This window comes from Apium graveolens, chromosome 9, assembly GCF_009905375.1.
Source record: "Apium graveolens cultivar Ventura chromosome 9, ASM990537v1, whole genome shotgun sequence".
In the NCBI taxonomy this organism is placed as follows: domain Eukaryota; kingdom Viridiplantae; phylum Streptophyta; class Magnoliopsida; order Apiales; family Apiaceae; genus Apium; species Apium graveolens.
This window is the reverse complement of record NC_133655.1, coordinates 201634705-201653389: the sequence shown is the minus strand read 5'-3', so window position 1 is coordinate 201653389 and position 18685 is coordinate 201634705. Positions and strand designations below refer to the sequence as shown.

The window sequence follows — 18685 nt, the reverse complement described above, 5'->3', positions numbered from 1 at the left end:
CAATGGAAGTCGGAACCCCGCCCTTGGTATATAATAATACATTAAAGGCTACTTTTTTACTGAGCTCAAAAGGCACTGGAGAAAAGGGTAAAGTATTTCAACAAATTACAACTTGTATTTGTATAAAATAGTATAAGAACAGGTCATTGTTTCCTATATTGCCATTTACAGTCAATTGCCACCAAACAGAGATTTTTTTTAAAAAAAACACGGGTCTATGACTTAATGACAGTACATCTAAATTAATGCTCTGCATTTCAAGAAAATTTCAATTTATATATCAAGCATTAGAATATAATAAAAAAGTCCTTTTCCCAGACTAGGCAAATCTCTATTTTGCAAACTGATTTACTTTTGCTTTTAGCAAGACTGCCATTTCCCCTACAGAAGTATCATATATGGACCCTAATTTCTCTTCTTTCTTTGATCCGCAGTTGCCACACAAAAAAGCATACCATAAACTCTATCAACACCAACGAAAATAAACTATCAACTCATTTTAGCTTGAATTTGCCGATGGATATGTACTAAGAACTCAACATAGGAGAGACCACTTGGGGCCTTGTCCTCCACCATATATGAGAAGAATTGCACTCCTGCAATACAATACAAGAAATAAATTCGAGAAAGAAGTCAACTTTAATTTTTTGTAAGAAAGATTAACTCAATGTTTTCAGGGAAATGATGATTTTATATAAACTCGATAACCCTAAATCCTCTACATTAAAATTTTGTAACTACTGGAATAAATTCCAAAGGATTCATATTCTAAATGCATAAGCACCAGACTAGTAGACTATCTTATAGAATAAATTCCAAAGGATTCATATTCTAAATCCACATAATTTATTTTTGAAGAAGATATGCAAATAACAATATTTATGGTGTTATTCAGTCTAGTGAAACACCACAAGACTCTGAAAGTAGGCTAGGCTTATATTTACATAGAAACAAATAATCAATGGAAGCAAAACATAGCTTACTTATTTGGAGATGAACTAAAATGACAAAAAAAACCAAGAATAATATTTGACTCAGAAGATAATCTCTAGAGCTTGTTAGACAGTAGTCAGTGTCAAAAACTACATTAAACCTTTATTAATAAGCGAAACCCCTTTGTAACGGTACTTTGGTACCAAATTTGGTCTCACCCCTATTTTGGTTTCACCTCTGGATTCCCATTTCCCGTACAATTCTATATAATCTGTTAATCCTATTTCCCCGTACAATTCTATAGTATCTTTTAATGATATAATAAAATTGTTGAATCGTATTACAGTTGAAATTGTTTTACAATAATTCTACAGAGTTGCATAAATAACTTATAATTTTTTTTTTTTACTTTTCTTAAAATAACCTTAACAAATAATTAAAATAACCTTTATTAATAAGTGAAATCCCTTTTTAATGAAACTTCTATACCTAATTTGGTTCCACCCCTACTTTTATTTCATCTCTAGATCCCTATCTCCCCTACAATTCTTCCTTAGTAATGAATCCGCTATGCCAAATTTCTCTGAAGACTAATTATATGGAAATAGTCAAAATCAAATAATGAAAAAAGGATAACGAGGAAAGAAACGATTCTAAGGAAAATGTTAAGGTAAAGTATTTAACTTCAGCAATCATGGGTTTCAATTTAATGAACTCCAAAACTTGTCCTGACAAAAACTTTAATCCTATAATCAGTAGTTAATTTGCACAACTTATCCCTGGATATGAATATAATAATATGATCAGACAGATAGAACATGTATAATATTGTAAAGTCGGCTGTAAGGCTGGTTTCTTGAATTTACCTGATGGTTCCCCTTTCTTGCACAACTTAAGACTGCAATATAGAAAAGAATTGAAGATACTTTCAGAAAAAAGTTTTTGAAAGTGTTGGCGACAAGTTTCTCTAAAGTGCATTATTAAAAAATAGGAAAAAAACAATGAAATCATACCGGAGGTAGGAACATCTCTGGCGCCTTATTTCATTGACAACTTCATTAAGCTTTTTGGACAATGGATTATCATGTTGCTGTAATACAAACTGGCAACCAAGGCAAAAGAAATCAACATTATTTGCATACAGAGAAAACAATTTTGGAGCTACATAAGGGTCGTCAGATCACATAACTTGTAGTAGTAGTCTAAGCCTAATGTTAGACTAATCACAAAGTCTTTACTACTCTTTGACTTTTTCTTCTTAAAGAAACGAAAAGATGGACGAAAGACGAAGTGAACTATGGAGGAGCATTCAAGGTCTGTATAATAATTTTTATACAGAACTGGTTTTCTCCCTGAAAAACAGCATTCCATTCCCTTTAAAGATGCACAGAACACAAGAGACAGCCACAATGATGAAAGAAAACAATCATCAAAGTTACCAATTGCCATGAATAAGCTACTAAGTCCTCTGGAACTTTTCTGCTCTCATATACCCCAGATATTCAAGGAATCAGACATGATAAATCTCCTAATATCCATGAGGGTATAGAAGCCTTCCCGTCCCCCCTCCCCCCCAACCCTCTCCCTCATTTTCAAAACAAAACAAAATCAAAAATTGAATTAGTGAATCATTTAGCTATTGTACTGTATCCCAATGAGAAACAATATAGCCATGACCATCACACAGTCCAAGAGAGAAAAAACAGAAGAGCCTCAGTCATGTTAGTAGTATACCTGAGAAGGAATTTCTTCAGCAGAAGAAATGCCTAGAAGTTGCCGTGTTATATCAGGATCTACAGAGTTGCCAATATAAATTAAACAATCCTCGCCCGTCTCTAGAAGATATATTCCGTCATCAGTCACGTGCTCACTGGAAAGTGGGATGGCAGGAGGTAGGATTCCCTCATTCTCCTGTAGGCCAAAATTAAACCAGTTGTAAAAGGAACACATAAGAGACATTAAGGAAGCGGATCACTGCTTACCTTTGAGTCGATGTCATGGATGCTAATCATCCTAGGGTACACCAATGGAATCGCCAGGGGAGTAGAAAGAGAAGAAACATAATTGATCCAATATGACCGATCATCTATGCGCCCATCAGTTCTCAATCCAGTACCTTTAATCAAAGCTGAAAGAAGCAAAAGCATGAAACTTAACTTTTCCAGGCTACTCTGAAAAATAGCGGTTCAATTATTCTTACAAGCTATCGATTACTTTACTTCTTAATCATTCTGTAGAAGTATTAAGGAGCATTTTACCTTCATCCCTATCATTGTATGAAACATTGAATTTGAAGGTCTAAGCTATTTGTTAAGTAACCAACTCAACCTTAAGGTATTAGAGAGAGGCCTTAAATGGATCATATATTATTCGACACTCGCCCTCGAATCATACAATTGAACAAACATACAGCTTACAAAACCAAACAGACTAACAAACAACTTAATTAAACAAATGGGGGTAGGAGGATTAGAACCCGAGACCCCACCCTAAGCCGGGCTCTGATACCATGTTAAGTAACAAAATCAACTAAAATTTTGAGGTTTGAGGGGGGCCTTAAATGGATCATATATTATCAACACTGTTAAATAGTCTATATTATATCTAGGTTCTTCCTTTACTTTTTCTTTTTGGTCTTGCTTGTGTTGATACTCCCTCCACTTCTTTATTTGTAGACAATGTATTTAAGTGGCATGCATTTTCGTTGATAAGGATTTCTAAACTTGGAGCTTTACTTGCCATTGCTGTAATTTGACAAACAAATTTTGACTGACCAACGTCAGATGTAGTAAAAATATGTAGTATAGTATCATAACCCCAAAACCTTAAAATCTACATCCACACAAGAATCCTGTAACTAAAATTTTAATGTTCATCAAACCACCATACCCAGCAAATTTGACCAGAACTAGGCCCTACTTGCATATCAACAAGAACTGAAAACTGATGAGATTTGATTCTGAGAGAAAATTATAGACCTTAGCTAATCTAAGACGCAACCTCATAACATTATAAAGTTTTAGTAATCCATTAATTTCTCAACGGGTTCTGTAGTACACCTTCTATCCTACAGACTTGAAACACTTTTATCTTGACTTCTCTTTGTGCAGATCCAATACATGTCAAAGCAAATTAAATTAGCACATAATCATCTATCTTCTATCCACATGCTTGCATTTTCCACAGCTTCAATAGAATGTTTCTCCTCAGGTGGATAAAATACCCGTTCTTGTCATTGACTTATTAGTTCAAGGTATACATATTACTTTCAACTTAACAGTTTAGACATGTAATTTACTTATAGTACTGATGACCTGAATAGCAAGTAAGAAATGACCAAGGCATCACGAAGGAATCCGTCATCTTCTCAATTCAGCAAAATACTGAGAGATATTACTGCCTTCGTTTTAAAATTTAAATAAATCAAATTAACGAAATCCCAGGTCAATGACCACATTTATTTACTGATACATCCAACTGTGCATTAACAGATTTTTAATCTGGGTGACAAGATTAACATTCAAAACAATTATAGAATCTTACATACACCTTTATTAATCAAGCTACAGCATAAGGAGTATAACTATGCTTAAAGAGTTATTTTAGAAAAATATATGTATTTTTGATAGAAAATGTGTAATCATCACTTTAGTCAATTACAGCAATAAATCCACAAAATTTACAGTTGTGATGGAAAAGCATACCAAGTGTGTAAAGAGGCAACAACTTAAGAGCCTCTGGTAGAATAAGCTGTCCAGCGGATGATACTGTAGCACAAAATTTCCGATACGAATGCAGAACATTAATGCAAAGGGTTGTCATCTGCTCCCTAATTTGCAGTAGCGGACTAGAAGGAATTTCATTTGCAGCTGCAAAGAAAAAAAAAGTTGATTTTTAGATATCAGGAGTAATATACTGAAAGTAGAAGAAAGCATGAATTGTAATCAAGAGGAATAGAAGAGAGAGAAAAAATGAACTAAATAACTTGAGGAATCATTATGAAGTTGACTATTTAATTGTCAACCCGTAATGGAAAAATGTCTTGGTTCAAAAATTAGGTAAAATATATCTTAACCTCACATCATCACAAGATACATTAATTAAAAGGAAATAAACTACCATGCTTTAAGAAACAGGCGAACTGAGTATCTAAGTCGGCTGAACGGAACAGATTACTGAGTATGGTAGTGCAAGGAAGAGATAGGGTAGAAACCCGTATTCTTCTTTGACCGTCAACTGTGGTGTATAAAAGAGCACACTGCATCATAGAGAATGGAGAAGTGAGTAATAGAGAAGATGGTAGGTAACTCCGTTATAAAAAAATGAATATGAAATTTAAACATTCGGAAAGATATTGTGCCTGAAAAGAACATTCAGCACCATCCTGCAACTTCTCATCATGTTTCAATGTCACCATTATTGTCTTATCACAATCAATCTGCAAGGAAGTGCTGAATCAGAACTGGACCATGATCATATCACAGAATGGAAAATATTTTGATATAACTAAGTCCCTAAACTATGCACAACCAAACAGAATTAAATGATTTAAAAAAGAAATTAGTTGATGGAATAAATCTGGATGCACAGCCTAGATTAGTGCATATCTGTTTCGGTTTTATGTTGATTTCAAGAATGTGTAGCAGCCTAAAAGGACAAAACTAGATGCTCTTGCAAATCACTCAATCGCCTCCCATCTCATTTAGAACTGTAGAATAGAGGTAAAATTGAAACACAAAAATCAAGATGCCCCATTACAGGCTTCTACTGCTATGTCACTAACAGTAACCATACAGATTGTCCAATAATCAATGTAAAAGTAAAACTATGAGGGCTCGAGTGTTTCCAGTTTACACTAAGCACCCTAAAACTTGTGATATGGAAATGTTTAGGTGCAAATATGTACCGCTGGTAGGTCCACGTCTGTTGGAATGCGTTTACAAAAATTTCCAGAATATTCTTGAACTTGAAGGCCCTACAAGAGAGGAAAATCTGTTCATTATTCGTGAAATATTTTCCCTCGTAAGGAATGAAATAAAAAGATTACATTTTAATGCTTTATCCTAGAAGTTAGAACTTGGCACTTTAAAGAGACACACACCTTATTACCTTCAGTGTTTGGACTTTAAACACCCACCCACTTGTACAACAGGGTAGTGGCAAACATTGGCCAAACCTTTATTAAATTCTGATGGCTTAAAATACATTTTATATTTACCTGGCTGGATCTAACTCGCATAACCGCCTCAAAACCTTGAGGCCTTGTAATGTTCCATCGAAGATCATTGTAAAGCTTGGCAGGGTCAGAAACCGCAGAGAAAGGGTAATAGTAATATACCTGAATGAGAACGTGATTATTATGAGCCCTAAAACTCAATTAACGAAGGAAATCATAATGCAAATAATTAAAAAAACACAAGGGCAGAAGCAAATATGTGGAATTAATAATAAAATACTTTTAACCAAAATTATATATAAGACGTGAACATGTATCACACTTGTTTAATGACAAGATTCTCTGTGAACCAATCTGCTTGGAAAGTGTGAATACATCCGGTTTTTAAAAATCATTGTGCGAGCTTTTGGGGAAACCTCTACAGATTAATAGAAAAGACTATTCAGATGCATTTTGTATTTTAAATTTTATTATAAAAAGGTAACTGATTATTTATTCCACCTACGCCGACTTCTTGTCCGTTTTTGTAGAACGCCTAGGAACCAGATCGAACCTGAATCGAGACGATTACACACCTAGCGACTAGGCCTATTTTAGAACACTAAATAGATTAAATAACCAAAAAAATCTAGTGTGCTATCCGCGGCAATTAGCTTAGCATCCTGTCAAGAAACTATCTATACTATGACTTTCTACCCTGTCTATATGTTATACACCATAAAAAAATTACAGAAACTCTCTTCCTATCAGCTGAGTAATAACATCATATTAAAATTATGTAAGCACCAGGTTCAAGGTAGTCAGGTACACACACACACACAACTATATAGGTTCCTACTCCATAGAAACCCCCTTATAATGAAAATTAGAAACTAACATAAAAAAAATTCTAAATCGCGTCGAAATAGAGCATATATGGTATGCAAATTAATCGTTGGGAGATGGAGAAAAATACAATGAAGTCCGATTTAAAAAAAACTTACCGTTTGACATTAAAAGTCAAATTAAAACGGAGGGTAATAGCTGAGATTCTGTGTGGGAGGGTGTAGTTTAATACTATGTTCCTATCGGGGGGCCATTAGACTAAATTGATTTAAGGGCTTAGATTAGATTCTAGTTCTCATTTTAATGGTTGTTTCTATTTGATCATCTCCCTACATTTATATAAGTAACTAACTAAGCATCAACTCATTTTAAAAAGGCAAGAAACGGTAAAAAGTGACTTGTATTTAGAGTTAACCGAAAATAATGTTTAGTTAGATGTAGTAAACATTAAAAAAAATTAAAGTAAAACAGAAGTGGCAAGAAAAGAACTAGTTTTTTAATGGAGAGTAACAAAATTATCGGAGGAACAAATATGAAACAGTAACCAATAGAGCGACTCAAATCTGCTCTGTGACAATTGTTTACAATGTCTAAGATAAAGAGGACAAGTCAAAAAAGAGATGTGAATTCCTTTTACTAAACAATCCTCCCAACTCCCGAATATACATCATACATCATTTGTATAAGCCAACATATACACTAAAATGGAAGTGTATTGCAATAATGGAACTTGAGTAACAAATCTACAAGTACAGCACACTTTAAATAGTAAGATAACAGTTTGTGTGAGGAATGTTGTGAATCTATAGATGCATAATAAACAAGTTCAAAACTCAGACATCTCTTGATGAATTCAAAACTAAAGTTAGAAAATACAGAATTCATTGTCTAGATGGCCAAATAAAACACAAACTTCCCAAGAGCACATAGGACAAACATATAAATTAGTAATTTATTTCACAGCTCAATTTTAGCTTCAACAAGGATTTTATAGTTCGTAAGTTACCTGTCCCCCTGTAGTCCTTGGAATAACAGAAATTGATGCAATGTCAATATATGTTTGGGTAGTTATGAATGCATCAACGCAGACCTGAAATTATCATAAAAGTAAAGCTTAACAGGAACAGATAATCTGTCATTAATAAACCAAAAAGTATATAATTAACCATCTGCTTACTTGAAAAATGTGATGCAAGGATAAAAACAAGTAATAAAATAAGCTCACCTGATACTCGGCAAATTCAATAGCCATTGTCTTCAAAATTTTGTCAGCTGGTTGGAGCAACTTGTGAGCTTCCTATATAAGAAAATCAGAAATTTAATAAAATTACATTCATGTCATCACATTCCAAACTAATAACTGAACATGTGTATATGCTTTGTTTAGCACCAATTTAAAAGTCCCAAAAGAGATGAGACATTACACTTCTCGGCCAAAAGAATTATGTACATATACTTGAGAGCAATGCTAGAGACCCCAAAACTTTTCCCAAAAATCTTCCCAATGACACTTGACGATTTTTGATTTGTGGGCGCATATTAATACACGGGGGGGGGGGGGGGGGGGGGGGGTCCATTACTTTATAAAGATTACCTACCAAATATAACTCGACTGATATGCACTGGAAACAATTTTGGGAAAAATTTCGGGTTCCCAAGAATTTTTCTATACTTACTGCCTTTGTACATTACTATATTCCAACGAAATACAAAAACTCTACTATTTTATATAAAAAATTGCAACTTGTAGTAGCTCACGTCTCCTTGCACATATTGGCATAATAAGTTAGAAATAATGTCAAGCAGGAAGCAGGGAAACACTCGCCTACTGGATATAATTATATTTTCAACAAATTTCTAGTGAATACAAAAAGTTACAGAAATTACGATCACATGAAAAAATGTCACAGCAAGTGCCAAGTAGTGTGGAAGATTATATGCTATTCAAAGTACATATTAAAGGGTAACCAATAGTGTTTAAATGTATCAATGATGTTTTAGATTTTAGTGTTAGTACCACCAAAAAACGAGGATCAAGTCCAATATGACACGTCCAAATAACATCTAAGCTATAATACATAGTGTCATTAACCTGCCTGTCAAATGCCCCTAATTACTGGTCCTACTATATTTATTTTAATGATTCCCTAGTGCGAATACAAGAAGAAAAAAGCAGTATCCCTATGGTTAATACCTTCTCCGCAGCTGTTATATTGGTTCTTCCTTCAGCCTCTCTAGCAGAAAGGGCACCAATGCCAACAGATGGTAAAACTGCGCACACAAATAAAATATAAGCACAATTTTGACTCATTTTTTGATGGATCTCCAGGTTAGTCACCTCTCAACTAGCATACAGTAGCACATTCATAATTCATAATAAAGTCGATAGAAGGAAAAGAACATATCCTAATGGCTGAACCTTTTTTGCAGAACTGAGAATTCACCTCAATATAAATTTAAAAAAAAAAAAGAATCTTTTCAGCACAATATTGATAGAGATAAACTTTTAAATTTAACCTCTTCAGAATAAACGAAAAAGAAGAAAGAAAAAAATGAGCTTACCTGACTGAAATACCATAAGTTTGCCACCAGTACTCTTCATTGCCAAAAAAGCACCCTAAGAATATAGTAGATATTCATTAATATTTGAGCCTAATCAGTAACAAATAACTTTATCAATGTCTTTATGTGACAACTATAACTATTGAAGAATGCTAGTGCAACAAGAACATACAAACTTTAGCATCCAGGAAGTATATCGTGCTATGGAACTATAAATACACTTACACAGATCAAAAACCAACAAACTAAAAGCTCTTGTGTTTTAATAGATATTATACTGTTTGACATTATAAAGTCAATTTCGATTTATCTCGAATTTATATTACAATATATTATGTATAGGGCTTAGCATTACATTCCCGAAACAGCCTGAACCAACCAAACCAAAATTTTCGGTTTGTTGGTTTGGTATGGGTTCGGTTTATACTGTATATAAACCAAATACTTTCATTTGGGTTTGGTTTTACTAAATAAACCGGCCGAATAAACCGAATCAAACCGATTGTAACTAACTTACATACTATATATTATTTAATATATAATAATTTATTATCATTATTACTCCCTCTGTTTTTTTTTTGTCGCTTTGACTTTTGCACGTATTTCAATGTGGTTTGACCGGCTAGTTAGAAATATGATTTTAAAAATTTTCTTTTTGGGAATTAAAATATAAGTTGTCTACTTTTATTTACAAAAAGAAAATTTTATAAATGATAATTTTAACTCGCCGGTCAAAGGACATTGAAATGTGTGCAAAAGTCAAAGCGACAAATAAAAAAAAACAGAGGGAGTATATAATAAATTATATATGCTGTATTTCTTCTTTTTATATATTTTTTTGTTTTTTATATGAAAATTTGAAACTTAAACACTTACATAATGTATAACGTCATTATAAAATAATTGAATTTTCAATTAATGAGAAAACTCAATATTTATTACAAAAATCGGTGTTAAACCGAAACCGAACCTTTAGAAATTGGTTCGGTTTAGATCGACTTGTATAGCATTCGGTTTGGGTTCGGTTTCCAAATTTTCTTAACCGAAAATAATGGTCTGGCACGGTTTGGTCTCCCAAAACAACCCAGATCGATCCATGCTTAACCCTGTATGTCTTACAATCAAATTTTAATCACTGCACTCACTAATATTTAAAACCAACAATCCAAAAAGAATACAATTAATCGAGCATCTTATATTTGTATCATAAAAATAAATCACAGAAATATGAAGGTAAAATGAGCTGAATAGATGGGTGAAAAATTCATTGTACATTATGAAACGGATGGAGTAAAACTATCACTATCACTTGTTAAAAAACCCAAATAATAATATATCACCAACATGAATTTAAAGCTCCAAATCTTCTCAAGGGGAACTTTCATGTACGTAATCAGCATATAGAATTTCATACCTTAATAGCTGCCCCAAAAGCCGAATCGGCAGTTCTATTATTTTGAAACATGTTGGGGATATTTTCCAGCAAAAGCTCTAAATGCTGACGACACTGCATTCCCAAATAAGTAAATAACTGACCAATTCAACTCAAACATCAATGTGAAATATTACCAAAAGAATGAACCATAAATCAATGGAGAAAAATTGGTTTGAAAACATCAAAGCATAATGCACCTAGAGAAATTATTTAAAACCTTAAAAATACTAACCTCAGAAAGCTGAACAATTACATCACTCTGGAGAGGAGTGTAAACATCTTGAATGTCAGGAACAATAAGCATCAATGGCTGCAAAAAAAACATATGTAAATCATACGTCATAAAATATTGCGACTTCATTCTGCTTCAAGTTGTTTCACAACTGCTTTAACTTCTTTCTTTGCTATATAATAATTTTTCTTCTATTCAATCCACATTTATAAATAACACTGGTTCAAGTATCCTAGATAAACTTTCCACCTGAATAACATAACTCTATGAAACGTAATATTATAGTCTTTTAGCAAGCAAAAAATAAACAAAAGATAACAGGATATATGATGAAGTCTATGATGCAAGTTCTTACACAGGTAGGAGGTAAATTTAACTGCTGCTGCATTTAAACGTCTAACTTTCTTTATCATGCCCATTTTCTTCAGCTAAACATTTACCAAGCTACTTATTTCTTCCAAGTGAATATGAACAAGTTTTAAATGTAGCTACGAATACCAATACTTCACAACTGACCAAGTGACTAAAAGGGGTGCATAATTGTAAATGATATCATTTGAACACTTGAAGAAACCTAAAGGTCATAAACTGTTATATTTACTGCAATACATTTGCAAAATAAATGAAAAATTAGCAAATAGTGAACAACTAAGTTTAAACAAAAAAATTATAGATAGGCGTATGGCATAGATAGATATCAACCTGCTGTAATGCACGTTTCAGATTGTAAAAATGAATAGTCGAATCAAAGGTCGCAATTCCCACCATCGTTCGAGGGCCCTCCTGCAACATAGGTCAAAAACCATTTAGAATCTACAAATTAGGAAATTAACAAATCAAACACTATTTAATAAAACCTGCATGGGTTAAGCAGTTCCACAATCGTGAGGGAGGTAGAACTTTTATTATAGAAGTACTAAAAAAATTCCTAAAGCGATTTCAATAAGCTCTACAAACTTACCAAAATGCAATTTTTGAAGATCTGAATGTTTTAGCTAGATTGCAGGTTGTAGAGTAGGAAACTAGCTTATCATATAATAGCATATCAAAACTTCATAATACTACGCTCTACTGGGATGCTGTATAAGCTCCTTAACTTCATTATCAATTATTCATATATGAAGGTAATCTGTTATGAACTATTACTTTCTGCAATGCTCGAGACATTTACAATAAATCAGCGGAATAGAATAAAAGGAAAACATCAGTCAATTGTCTGAATTATATAAATGATGCATAACATGAACTTACTGGCAGATCAGCAATAACTTGGGTAATTGCACTACATGCGGCTGCCGTTGCACCAGTTTGTAGTGCGTTCATCGACACATCAATAAGGAAGAAAAATACAGCAGGCATTGGATCGCGCACCTGGATATAGAATAAATGTGTAAGAATTTCCTTATACGTCATTTCATTAATAATTTAGCTCAACAAAAATGGTGTATCTGTATTGGTCGTGGACCAAGTTTCTGTAAGCTTGTAATCTGTATTGGTCTTAGGGGATTCAATAAAAACAAAAAGTTGATACATTCCCATAAGTAAAATACTAACCATATATTCTTTGGTGGCAACAAATTCTACTGTTCCTTTACTTAGCTCAGGCCTTTCATCAGCATCTCTTCGTCTGCCATCCGGGCCTAGATTGCAATGATACTCTCGGGGAGTTTCATCAGTAAAACCTGCACCATGTCATTCTAGCCTAGTTAGTGCCATAATGTTACACGGAATTTACTCTAAAGAATATAGACCGAGATACTCGCCACATAGGTTGCAAATGAAACGTCTGCCCTGATCAATGAATCTCATGAAAGGATTAATGTAGCCTTTGCAACGAGAACACCGCACTGGTCCAGTTTCACCAAAATCCACGACCTGAAGCGGAAGGTAATATTCAGTAATGAGATCTACACTTTAAAATCACTAAATCTGTTAAGTGAAGGATACAGATGATCATCTAACTTCATGCAATCATTTACATACAGCTGATTAATCCCTGAATGGTCATCTATTTTAAAACTCTTCTATTGGAAACAATAAAACTACTAAAGACCAATTATACCAGCACTAACCAAATCACTGTATTCTTGTTTTCAAAAAAAAAAGATTATACAATTGTGTCTGCAACCACTTCATCATACCAATAATGCATTGGTAAATTGCTTCCCTAATCCCTATAGACATCCCTCCACAAAAAATGTAATCCCGTCATTATCATACAAAAACACGAACACATACAAATTCACCCTCACCCTCAAAATCTAATTCCTCCCAGCATCAGTTCCCCTCTCCTTTTAAACACTCAAAACTATTATATTAGCTACAGAAACTCATCCACAAATGTCAAATTTAAAAAAACTCACTACTATACTCTGTGAACTTCCAAATCTGACTTTAAGATGGATTTATCTTGCTATATTCTCTTAGCAGTTCATGCAATTATGGTAGCAAGGAAAGGAAGAGCAAGGAATATGTAAATAAAATATGGAAATATGGTTATGTATAAATAAATATAGACACAAGTTTGTTCACAGCTGTGAGCAACCAAATAATATAGGAGCATAGTGTTCACCATGGACCCAGTATATTGTTTCATAATATAACCTATTCCATACAAAATTTTGTGTCCTCCAGCGAAGACTTTAACAAAAGAGATAAGTTTCCTTGTCTTTCAAACAACTAGCTCATAAAGTGGAACTTGTTATTGGGCACAAGCTTAAATATATCTTTTTACTTGTTACATCTTTTTTCCAGTAAAATCTAGTATGACGACCTGTGCAACAGTTATGATAAAAAACCACTGGACGCAGAACATGTTGGTGATTGAACAAAAATGAAAGGATCACAAGTCAAAAGTTCAGAGGATTTTACATTAGGAAAGATAACATATCATCAGCAAAGTAATACATATTTACTAGTTTAAAACCTAAGGTTACTTCCCCATCGATTACAGTTCAGGACAATTTGCGGTGAAATTTTATATCACTCTAGGACAACTGAAAAACCTATTTGCTTCACGCCGCTTCAATAACAGAATAGAAAGAGGAAGAATCAGTATATTACTTGGATAAAATCCTCAGAAGGATGAGGAAGGGCCAAGGGCTGGACCAACAGTGCCAACTGCATCCCAGATGTTCCTAGAAGATCATTGGTGCAAGGAATCTGTTGAAAACAAATCGAGCATCTATCACGACTTCGAAAAAAACTATTAAGTGTTGGAAATTTATAGTGCATGAGGACTTTAAATAAAGACAAGACCTGGTTAATTGTACATCTCATGTACCGAGGACTGCAGTTCCCAGTGTCCCTGACAATATAGTCGGTGGTAGCGGACTTCAAGCATCAACAAACAAACAGAAAATGAGAAACACAAACACACAGCAATAACAATTTTCACCATATAACTTACATTTCGGTTTGATACCGTTTAAGACACATTCGAATAAACTAAGAAAGTAATGCTAAAACAGGAATTAAAAATTCACGGGCTACAACTCTAGCTGATGAGGGTAATTAGAAAAAAATGAAAAATCGAACTTGACAACTAATACTCAAATGCATTACCGGAGGCGGGTTGGCTTGATTTCCCTGACGTGTTTCATGCAAAACAACCGATGAACTTGGAATAGGGCGCGGGATCTGATTAGGATCAATTTTTGAAGGTCCTTGGCTCATGGCAGGTGATATGGAGGCTGCGGCTTCTGGACCTGGCATATTATACATCCGTGGGGGTGGAGCAGCACCAGGAACTGCTGAAGGTGGTCCAACCTAAAGAAATATATTACAACCCTCAAAGGTCAGCACTAAGCAATGAGTGAAGAAATTTTTAAATAAAAAAGTGCCATATTTAATGTATTGTTTTACAGCAAATACTACCACATCTGATCATCGTGATTAGTTTATAAACCACCAAAAATTTAAAGAAAAAGGCTAAAATACATATGTAATCCATTTTTTTCCTTGCATGAATAATTGAATAATATAATTATATAGATAACATTTAAAAAACAGAAACTCGTCGTAGAATCATTTGGTATCTGCACTTGAGTGGGAAAACAATCAAAATATTGCTTTAAAAATGAAAGAAAGTATATTTAAAGAGTCAAGGAACCCAGAAAAATGGGAAACACTGAATTATATGTCTACAAAGAGTGTAAGACTATTCTAGATATTTATACAAAGGAGGATTTTTCTAACGTAAACTTACAATGAAAAAATTATTTTTACAGGAAAGAGGATGAAATGCATAATGGAAAAAGTATCTTATGCAGCTTCCAACTCTTAAAAGGGGAAGAAGATGCATGTTTTGAGGAAAGAAGCTTTGGGACCTCTACAAGTGATGAATGTTGAGCTACATAATTCATCTAGTAGCAACAAAAAAAGATCAATAAAAAAGTGAAGGAAAATACTTTTTACTACATAAGGCTGAGATATATAGCCATTTATAGAAACCATGCACTAAGCTGGATACAGGCCCCAACAGAAAAGATGAGAAAAGACTTTAAAGTCAACTAAGTGTTCCATTCCCCCCAAAACTATAAAATAGGCTTGGTAACAGTTCTCCGCTGATGCAGGAGAATCACATTTCACGTTTCTAAAAAGGGATTCATTATTGTCTAAAAAGTAAAAACCATCACATCTGATCACCGTGAATGAGGACAAGAATCCGTGATTAGTTTATAAACCATCAACAATTTAAAACAAATGGCTAAAATAAACACATAATCCAATTTTTTCTTTATATGAATAATATGATTATATAAATTAGTAAAAAAGTAAAAATGAGACATCATTATCTTCTAAAAAATACGTAGATGTCTTTGGATAAGATATGACAAGGCTATATGACTCCTGACAGGCTCCTATATCCTATCTAGATTGAGATGGCCGGTAGGTATTCACAAGATAAAAAAATATAATTCATGGAAGTTTGACGTTTGATGCAATGTAATCTTTACATGCACATTTGATAAGTCAGAAGTACTTTCATAGGGTCAGACCTACAGTTTCTTAGTATTACTCCTAGAGGCATTCTATGCTTCAACATTGGAAAAATTGGATGCAAGCGAGTTATATTTTATTTGTATGTTACTAAACTTCTAATTGTTACAATATACTGACAGCTATCATATTCCACTGTCATATGACAACATGGAGATTATTCAGCCTAATCTGAATAACATCAGCATAAACTATAGGAATTGTACCTTCTTTACTCTTTCTCTATAACATGTCCATTAAAATATTAAATTAAATTTCAGCTTCTTCACATATCACCTCATTGTTGCCCAAAACGTAATAAATTTCACTGCACATCTCTAATTTAATTATAGAGCCTGACAGCTTCTCACAATTTATACGTTAAAAAAACCAAATGCAAATTCAAAGTGTACAAAACAGCAACTGACATCATTTGAACGATGAGAACTACATTTTTCCGGAATACAAAGAAACAGCCCAACAAGCACACTTAACCTTCGCTATACGACATAAAGATTCTAAAGGAAATTTACTTTAAATATGCAATACACTACTATGTAACTCACCGGACGCTGTTGCATGGACCATGGCTGAGACCCGAACGGAGAAACCTGAAACTGAGGTCCTTGAGCAGGAGCTGAAAATGCTGAGGAGCCTAAAGGGGGCGGTGGCACGCCTTGAGAATGTGAAGCAAATGATGGTGCTAGAGGTGCAGGGCCAGGTAAGGAAGTACCAGCTAGACTTCCACTGAAAGGGCGCATGCCCGGAGGGGATGACATTGATGGTAGAGGAGGTGGTCCGCTTGGTAGAGAAGGTGGTCCACTTACCGGCCGCGGCATTCCCACAGGAGAAGGAAAGCGAGGTCCACCTTGTACACCCCCTGAAGGTGGCCCATTACTAAACGGACTTGGGGCACCAGCAGGTGGTGGTGGAACTTGACCTGTAGTCATCGGTGCAGACTGAAACGGACCGGGGCGAGTACCAGGAGGCGCAGTACCGGCAGAAGTAAAAGCAGCTGGTGGTGGAGGGCCTGGAGGCCTAACTCCAAAAGGGGGAGTAGGACCACTAGGCCTGGGTGCTGCATTGGGGGGTCCCAAAGCACTTTGCGGAGGGCCACTAGGAGTCCTGGGAACAATACCTGGTGGCGGTGGGCCTGGTCGTGACCCAGGTGGACCTTGCTGTGACCCAGGCGGACCTTGCTGAGCAAAAGGCGGAGGAAACGGAGGCCTATTATTATTATTAACCTGAAAACTCATATTCCACGATGCAAAAACTGAATCCCCGTAGCCTTAATCCACCACTCAAACACTACTCTCTGCATAAAACAAAATTCAAGTAATCCAAACAAACAACTAACTCTTTGAAAAATCCAAATTGCCTAAAATCAAATGACCTAAAAAACAATGTTAACCATCACTTCCATGATCAAATGTTAACTTCACCCTAAATTCAATTCAATCACAATAACGTAAAACACACAGATATACGTATACAATTAAAAAGAATCCGAATTGATTAATACTATAGAACCTAAAGAACCAGCTTACCATTACTTACATGTTAAAACATTATTTAAACCCTAAATTCAATTCACTTGCACTATCAAATTTGAAAACCTGAATAATTTAACACACACATACAGTTATATATATAAGCCGAATTTGCGGAAATCTAATGTCGAAAAGAAACAATGCCAGCAATCAGTTACATGATCAAATGTTACTTCACCTCTAAATTCAATTCAATTCACTCTAACCACACAAACACACAACGAATACAATCACACAAAAGTGATGACATACAGCAAGTGAAACACAATTACATGATCAAAACCAATCACAAATCATCTCAATTTCAACATTGTATACATTGATCAGCTTAAATTTACAAACATATATACATACATTAAATTGATGGCAGATAAATTACAGGAATCAAACGCGATTAATTAAATTAAATTTTATAGGCACGAAAATCGAGGAATACCTGAGGAAAGAATGGGCGGAAATTTACGTTGCGATAGATTATACGAGCAATTTTAATTTTAATTAATAAAATTAAAATGTATATTGTGCCTCTGAATTCAAGCTGCTACTGCTGCTATTTCTCGCTTTAGATCTGGACTTATGTATTGGCCACGATGCATATTCTACTACTATTGCATTTTATTCTAAAAATTAAGATTTCTTTATTAATTATTAATTAATATAAAATATAATGTAATATGTGTTTTCACGGTTTTTATGAATTAAAGATTAAACATTTTTGCTTCGGCTTATATAAAAAACAAATTCATTGCTCAGTATTAACACTGCCTTCCCCAATTTAAATTTGAAGAGAAAAGGGAAATATTTATCTTCGTTTATTTCCTCTAACGTGTTCCCGAGATTTTTGAAGGAAAGAAAAGAGTAGAAAGGAAAGTTAAATATGGATCAATTTCACGGTAAAAATTTCTTTCCAAAAGTGAGATGATTGTGAGAAAAATAATAATTGGAGTAATAATTATACTGAATTTCTACAAATCTTTACTTTCTCTTTCTTT

At 34.2% G+C, this 18685-nt stretch overlaps 1 protein-coding gene across 1 annotated transcript; it reads right to left on the bottom strand.

Moving 5' to 3' along the window:
• Nucleotides 1-238: 238 nt before the first annotated feature.
• On the bottom strand, nt 239-18289 carry LOC141683535 (protein transport protein SEC24 B-like). Its single transcript, XM_074488272.1, has 25 exons — nt 18130-18289; nt 16710-17458; nt 14728-14931; nt 14422-14496; nt 14227-14325; nt 12927-13038; nt 12718-12845; nt 12415-12534; nt 11866-11946; nt 11164-11241; nt 10911-11003; nt 9497-9551; nt 9129-9205; nt 8160-8231; nt 7941-8024; nt 6152-6271; nt 5840-5908; nt 5294-5371; nt 5053-5191; nt 4638-4802; nt 2916-3061; nt 2668-2844; nt 1947-2035; nt 1800-1831; nt 239-596 (listed from the first exon to the last, which is right to left on the bottom strand). Exons 2-25 carry the CDS (start codon nt 17397-17399, stop codon nt 490-492), a joined length of 3090 nt encoding a protein of 1029 aa, XP_074344373.1. The 5' UTR covers nt 17400-17458; nt 18130-18289; the 3' UTR covers nt 239-489.
• Nucleotides 18290-18685: the final 396 nt, after the last annotated feature.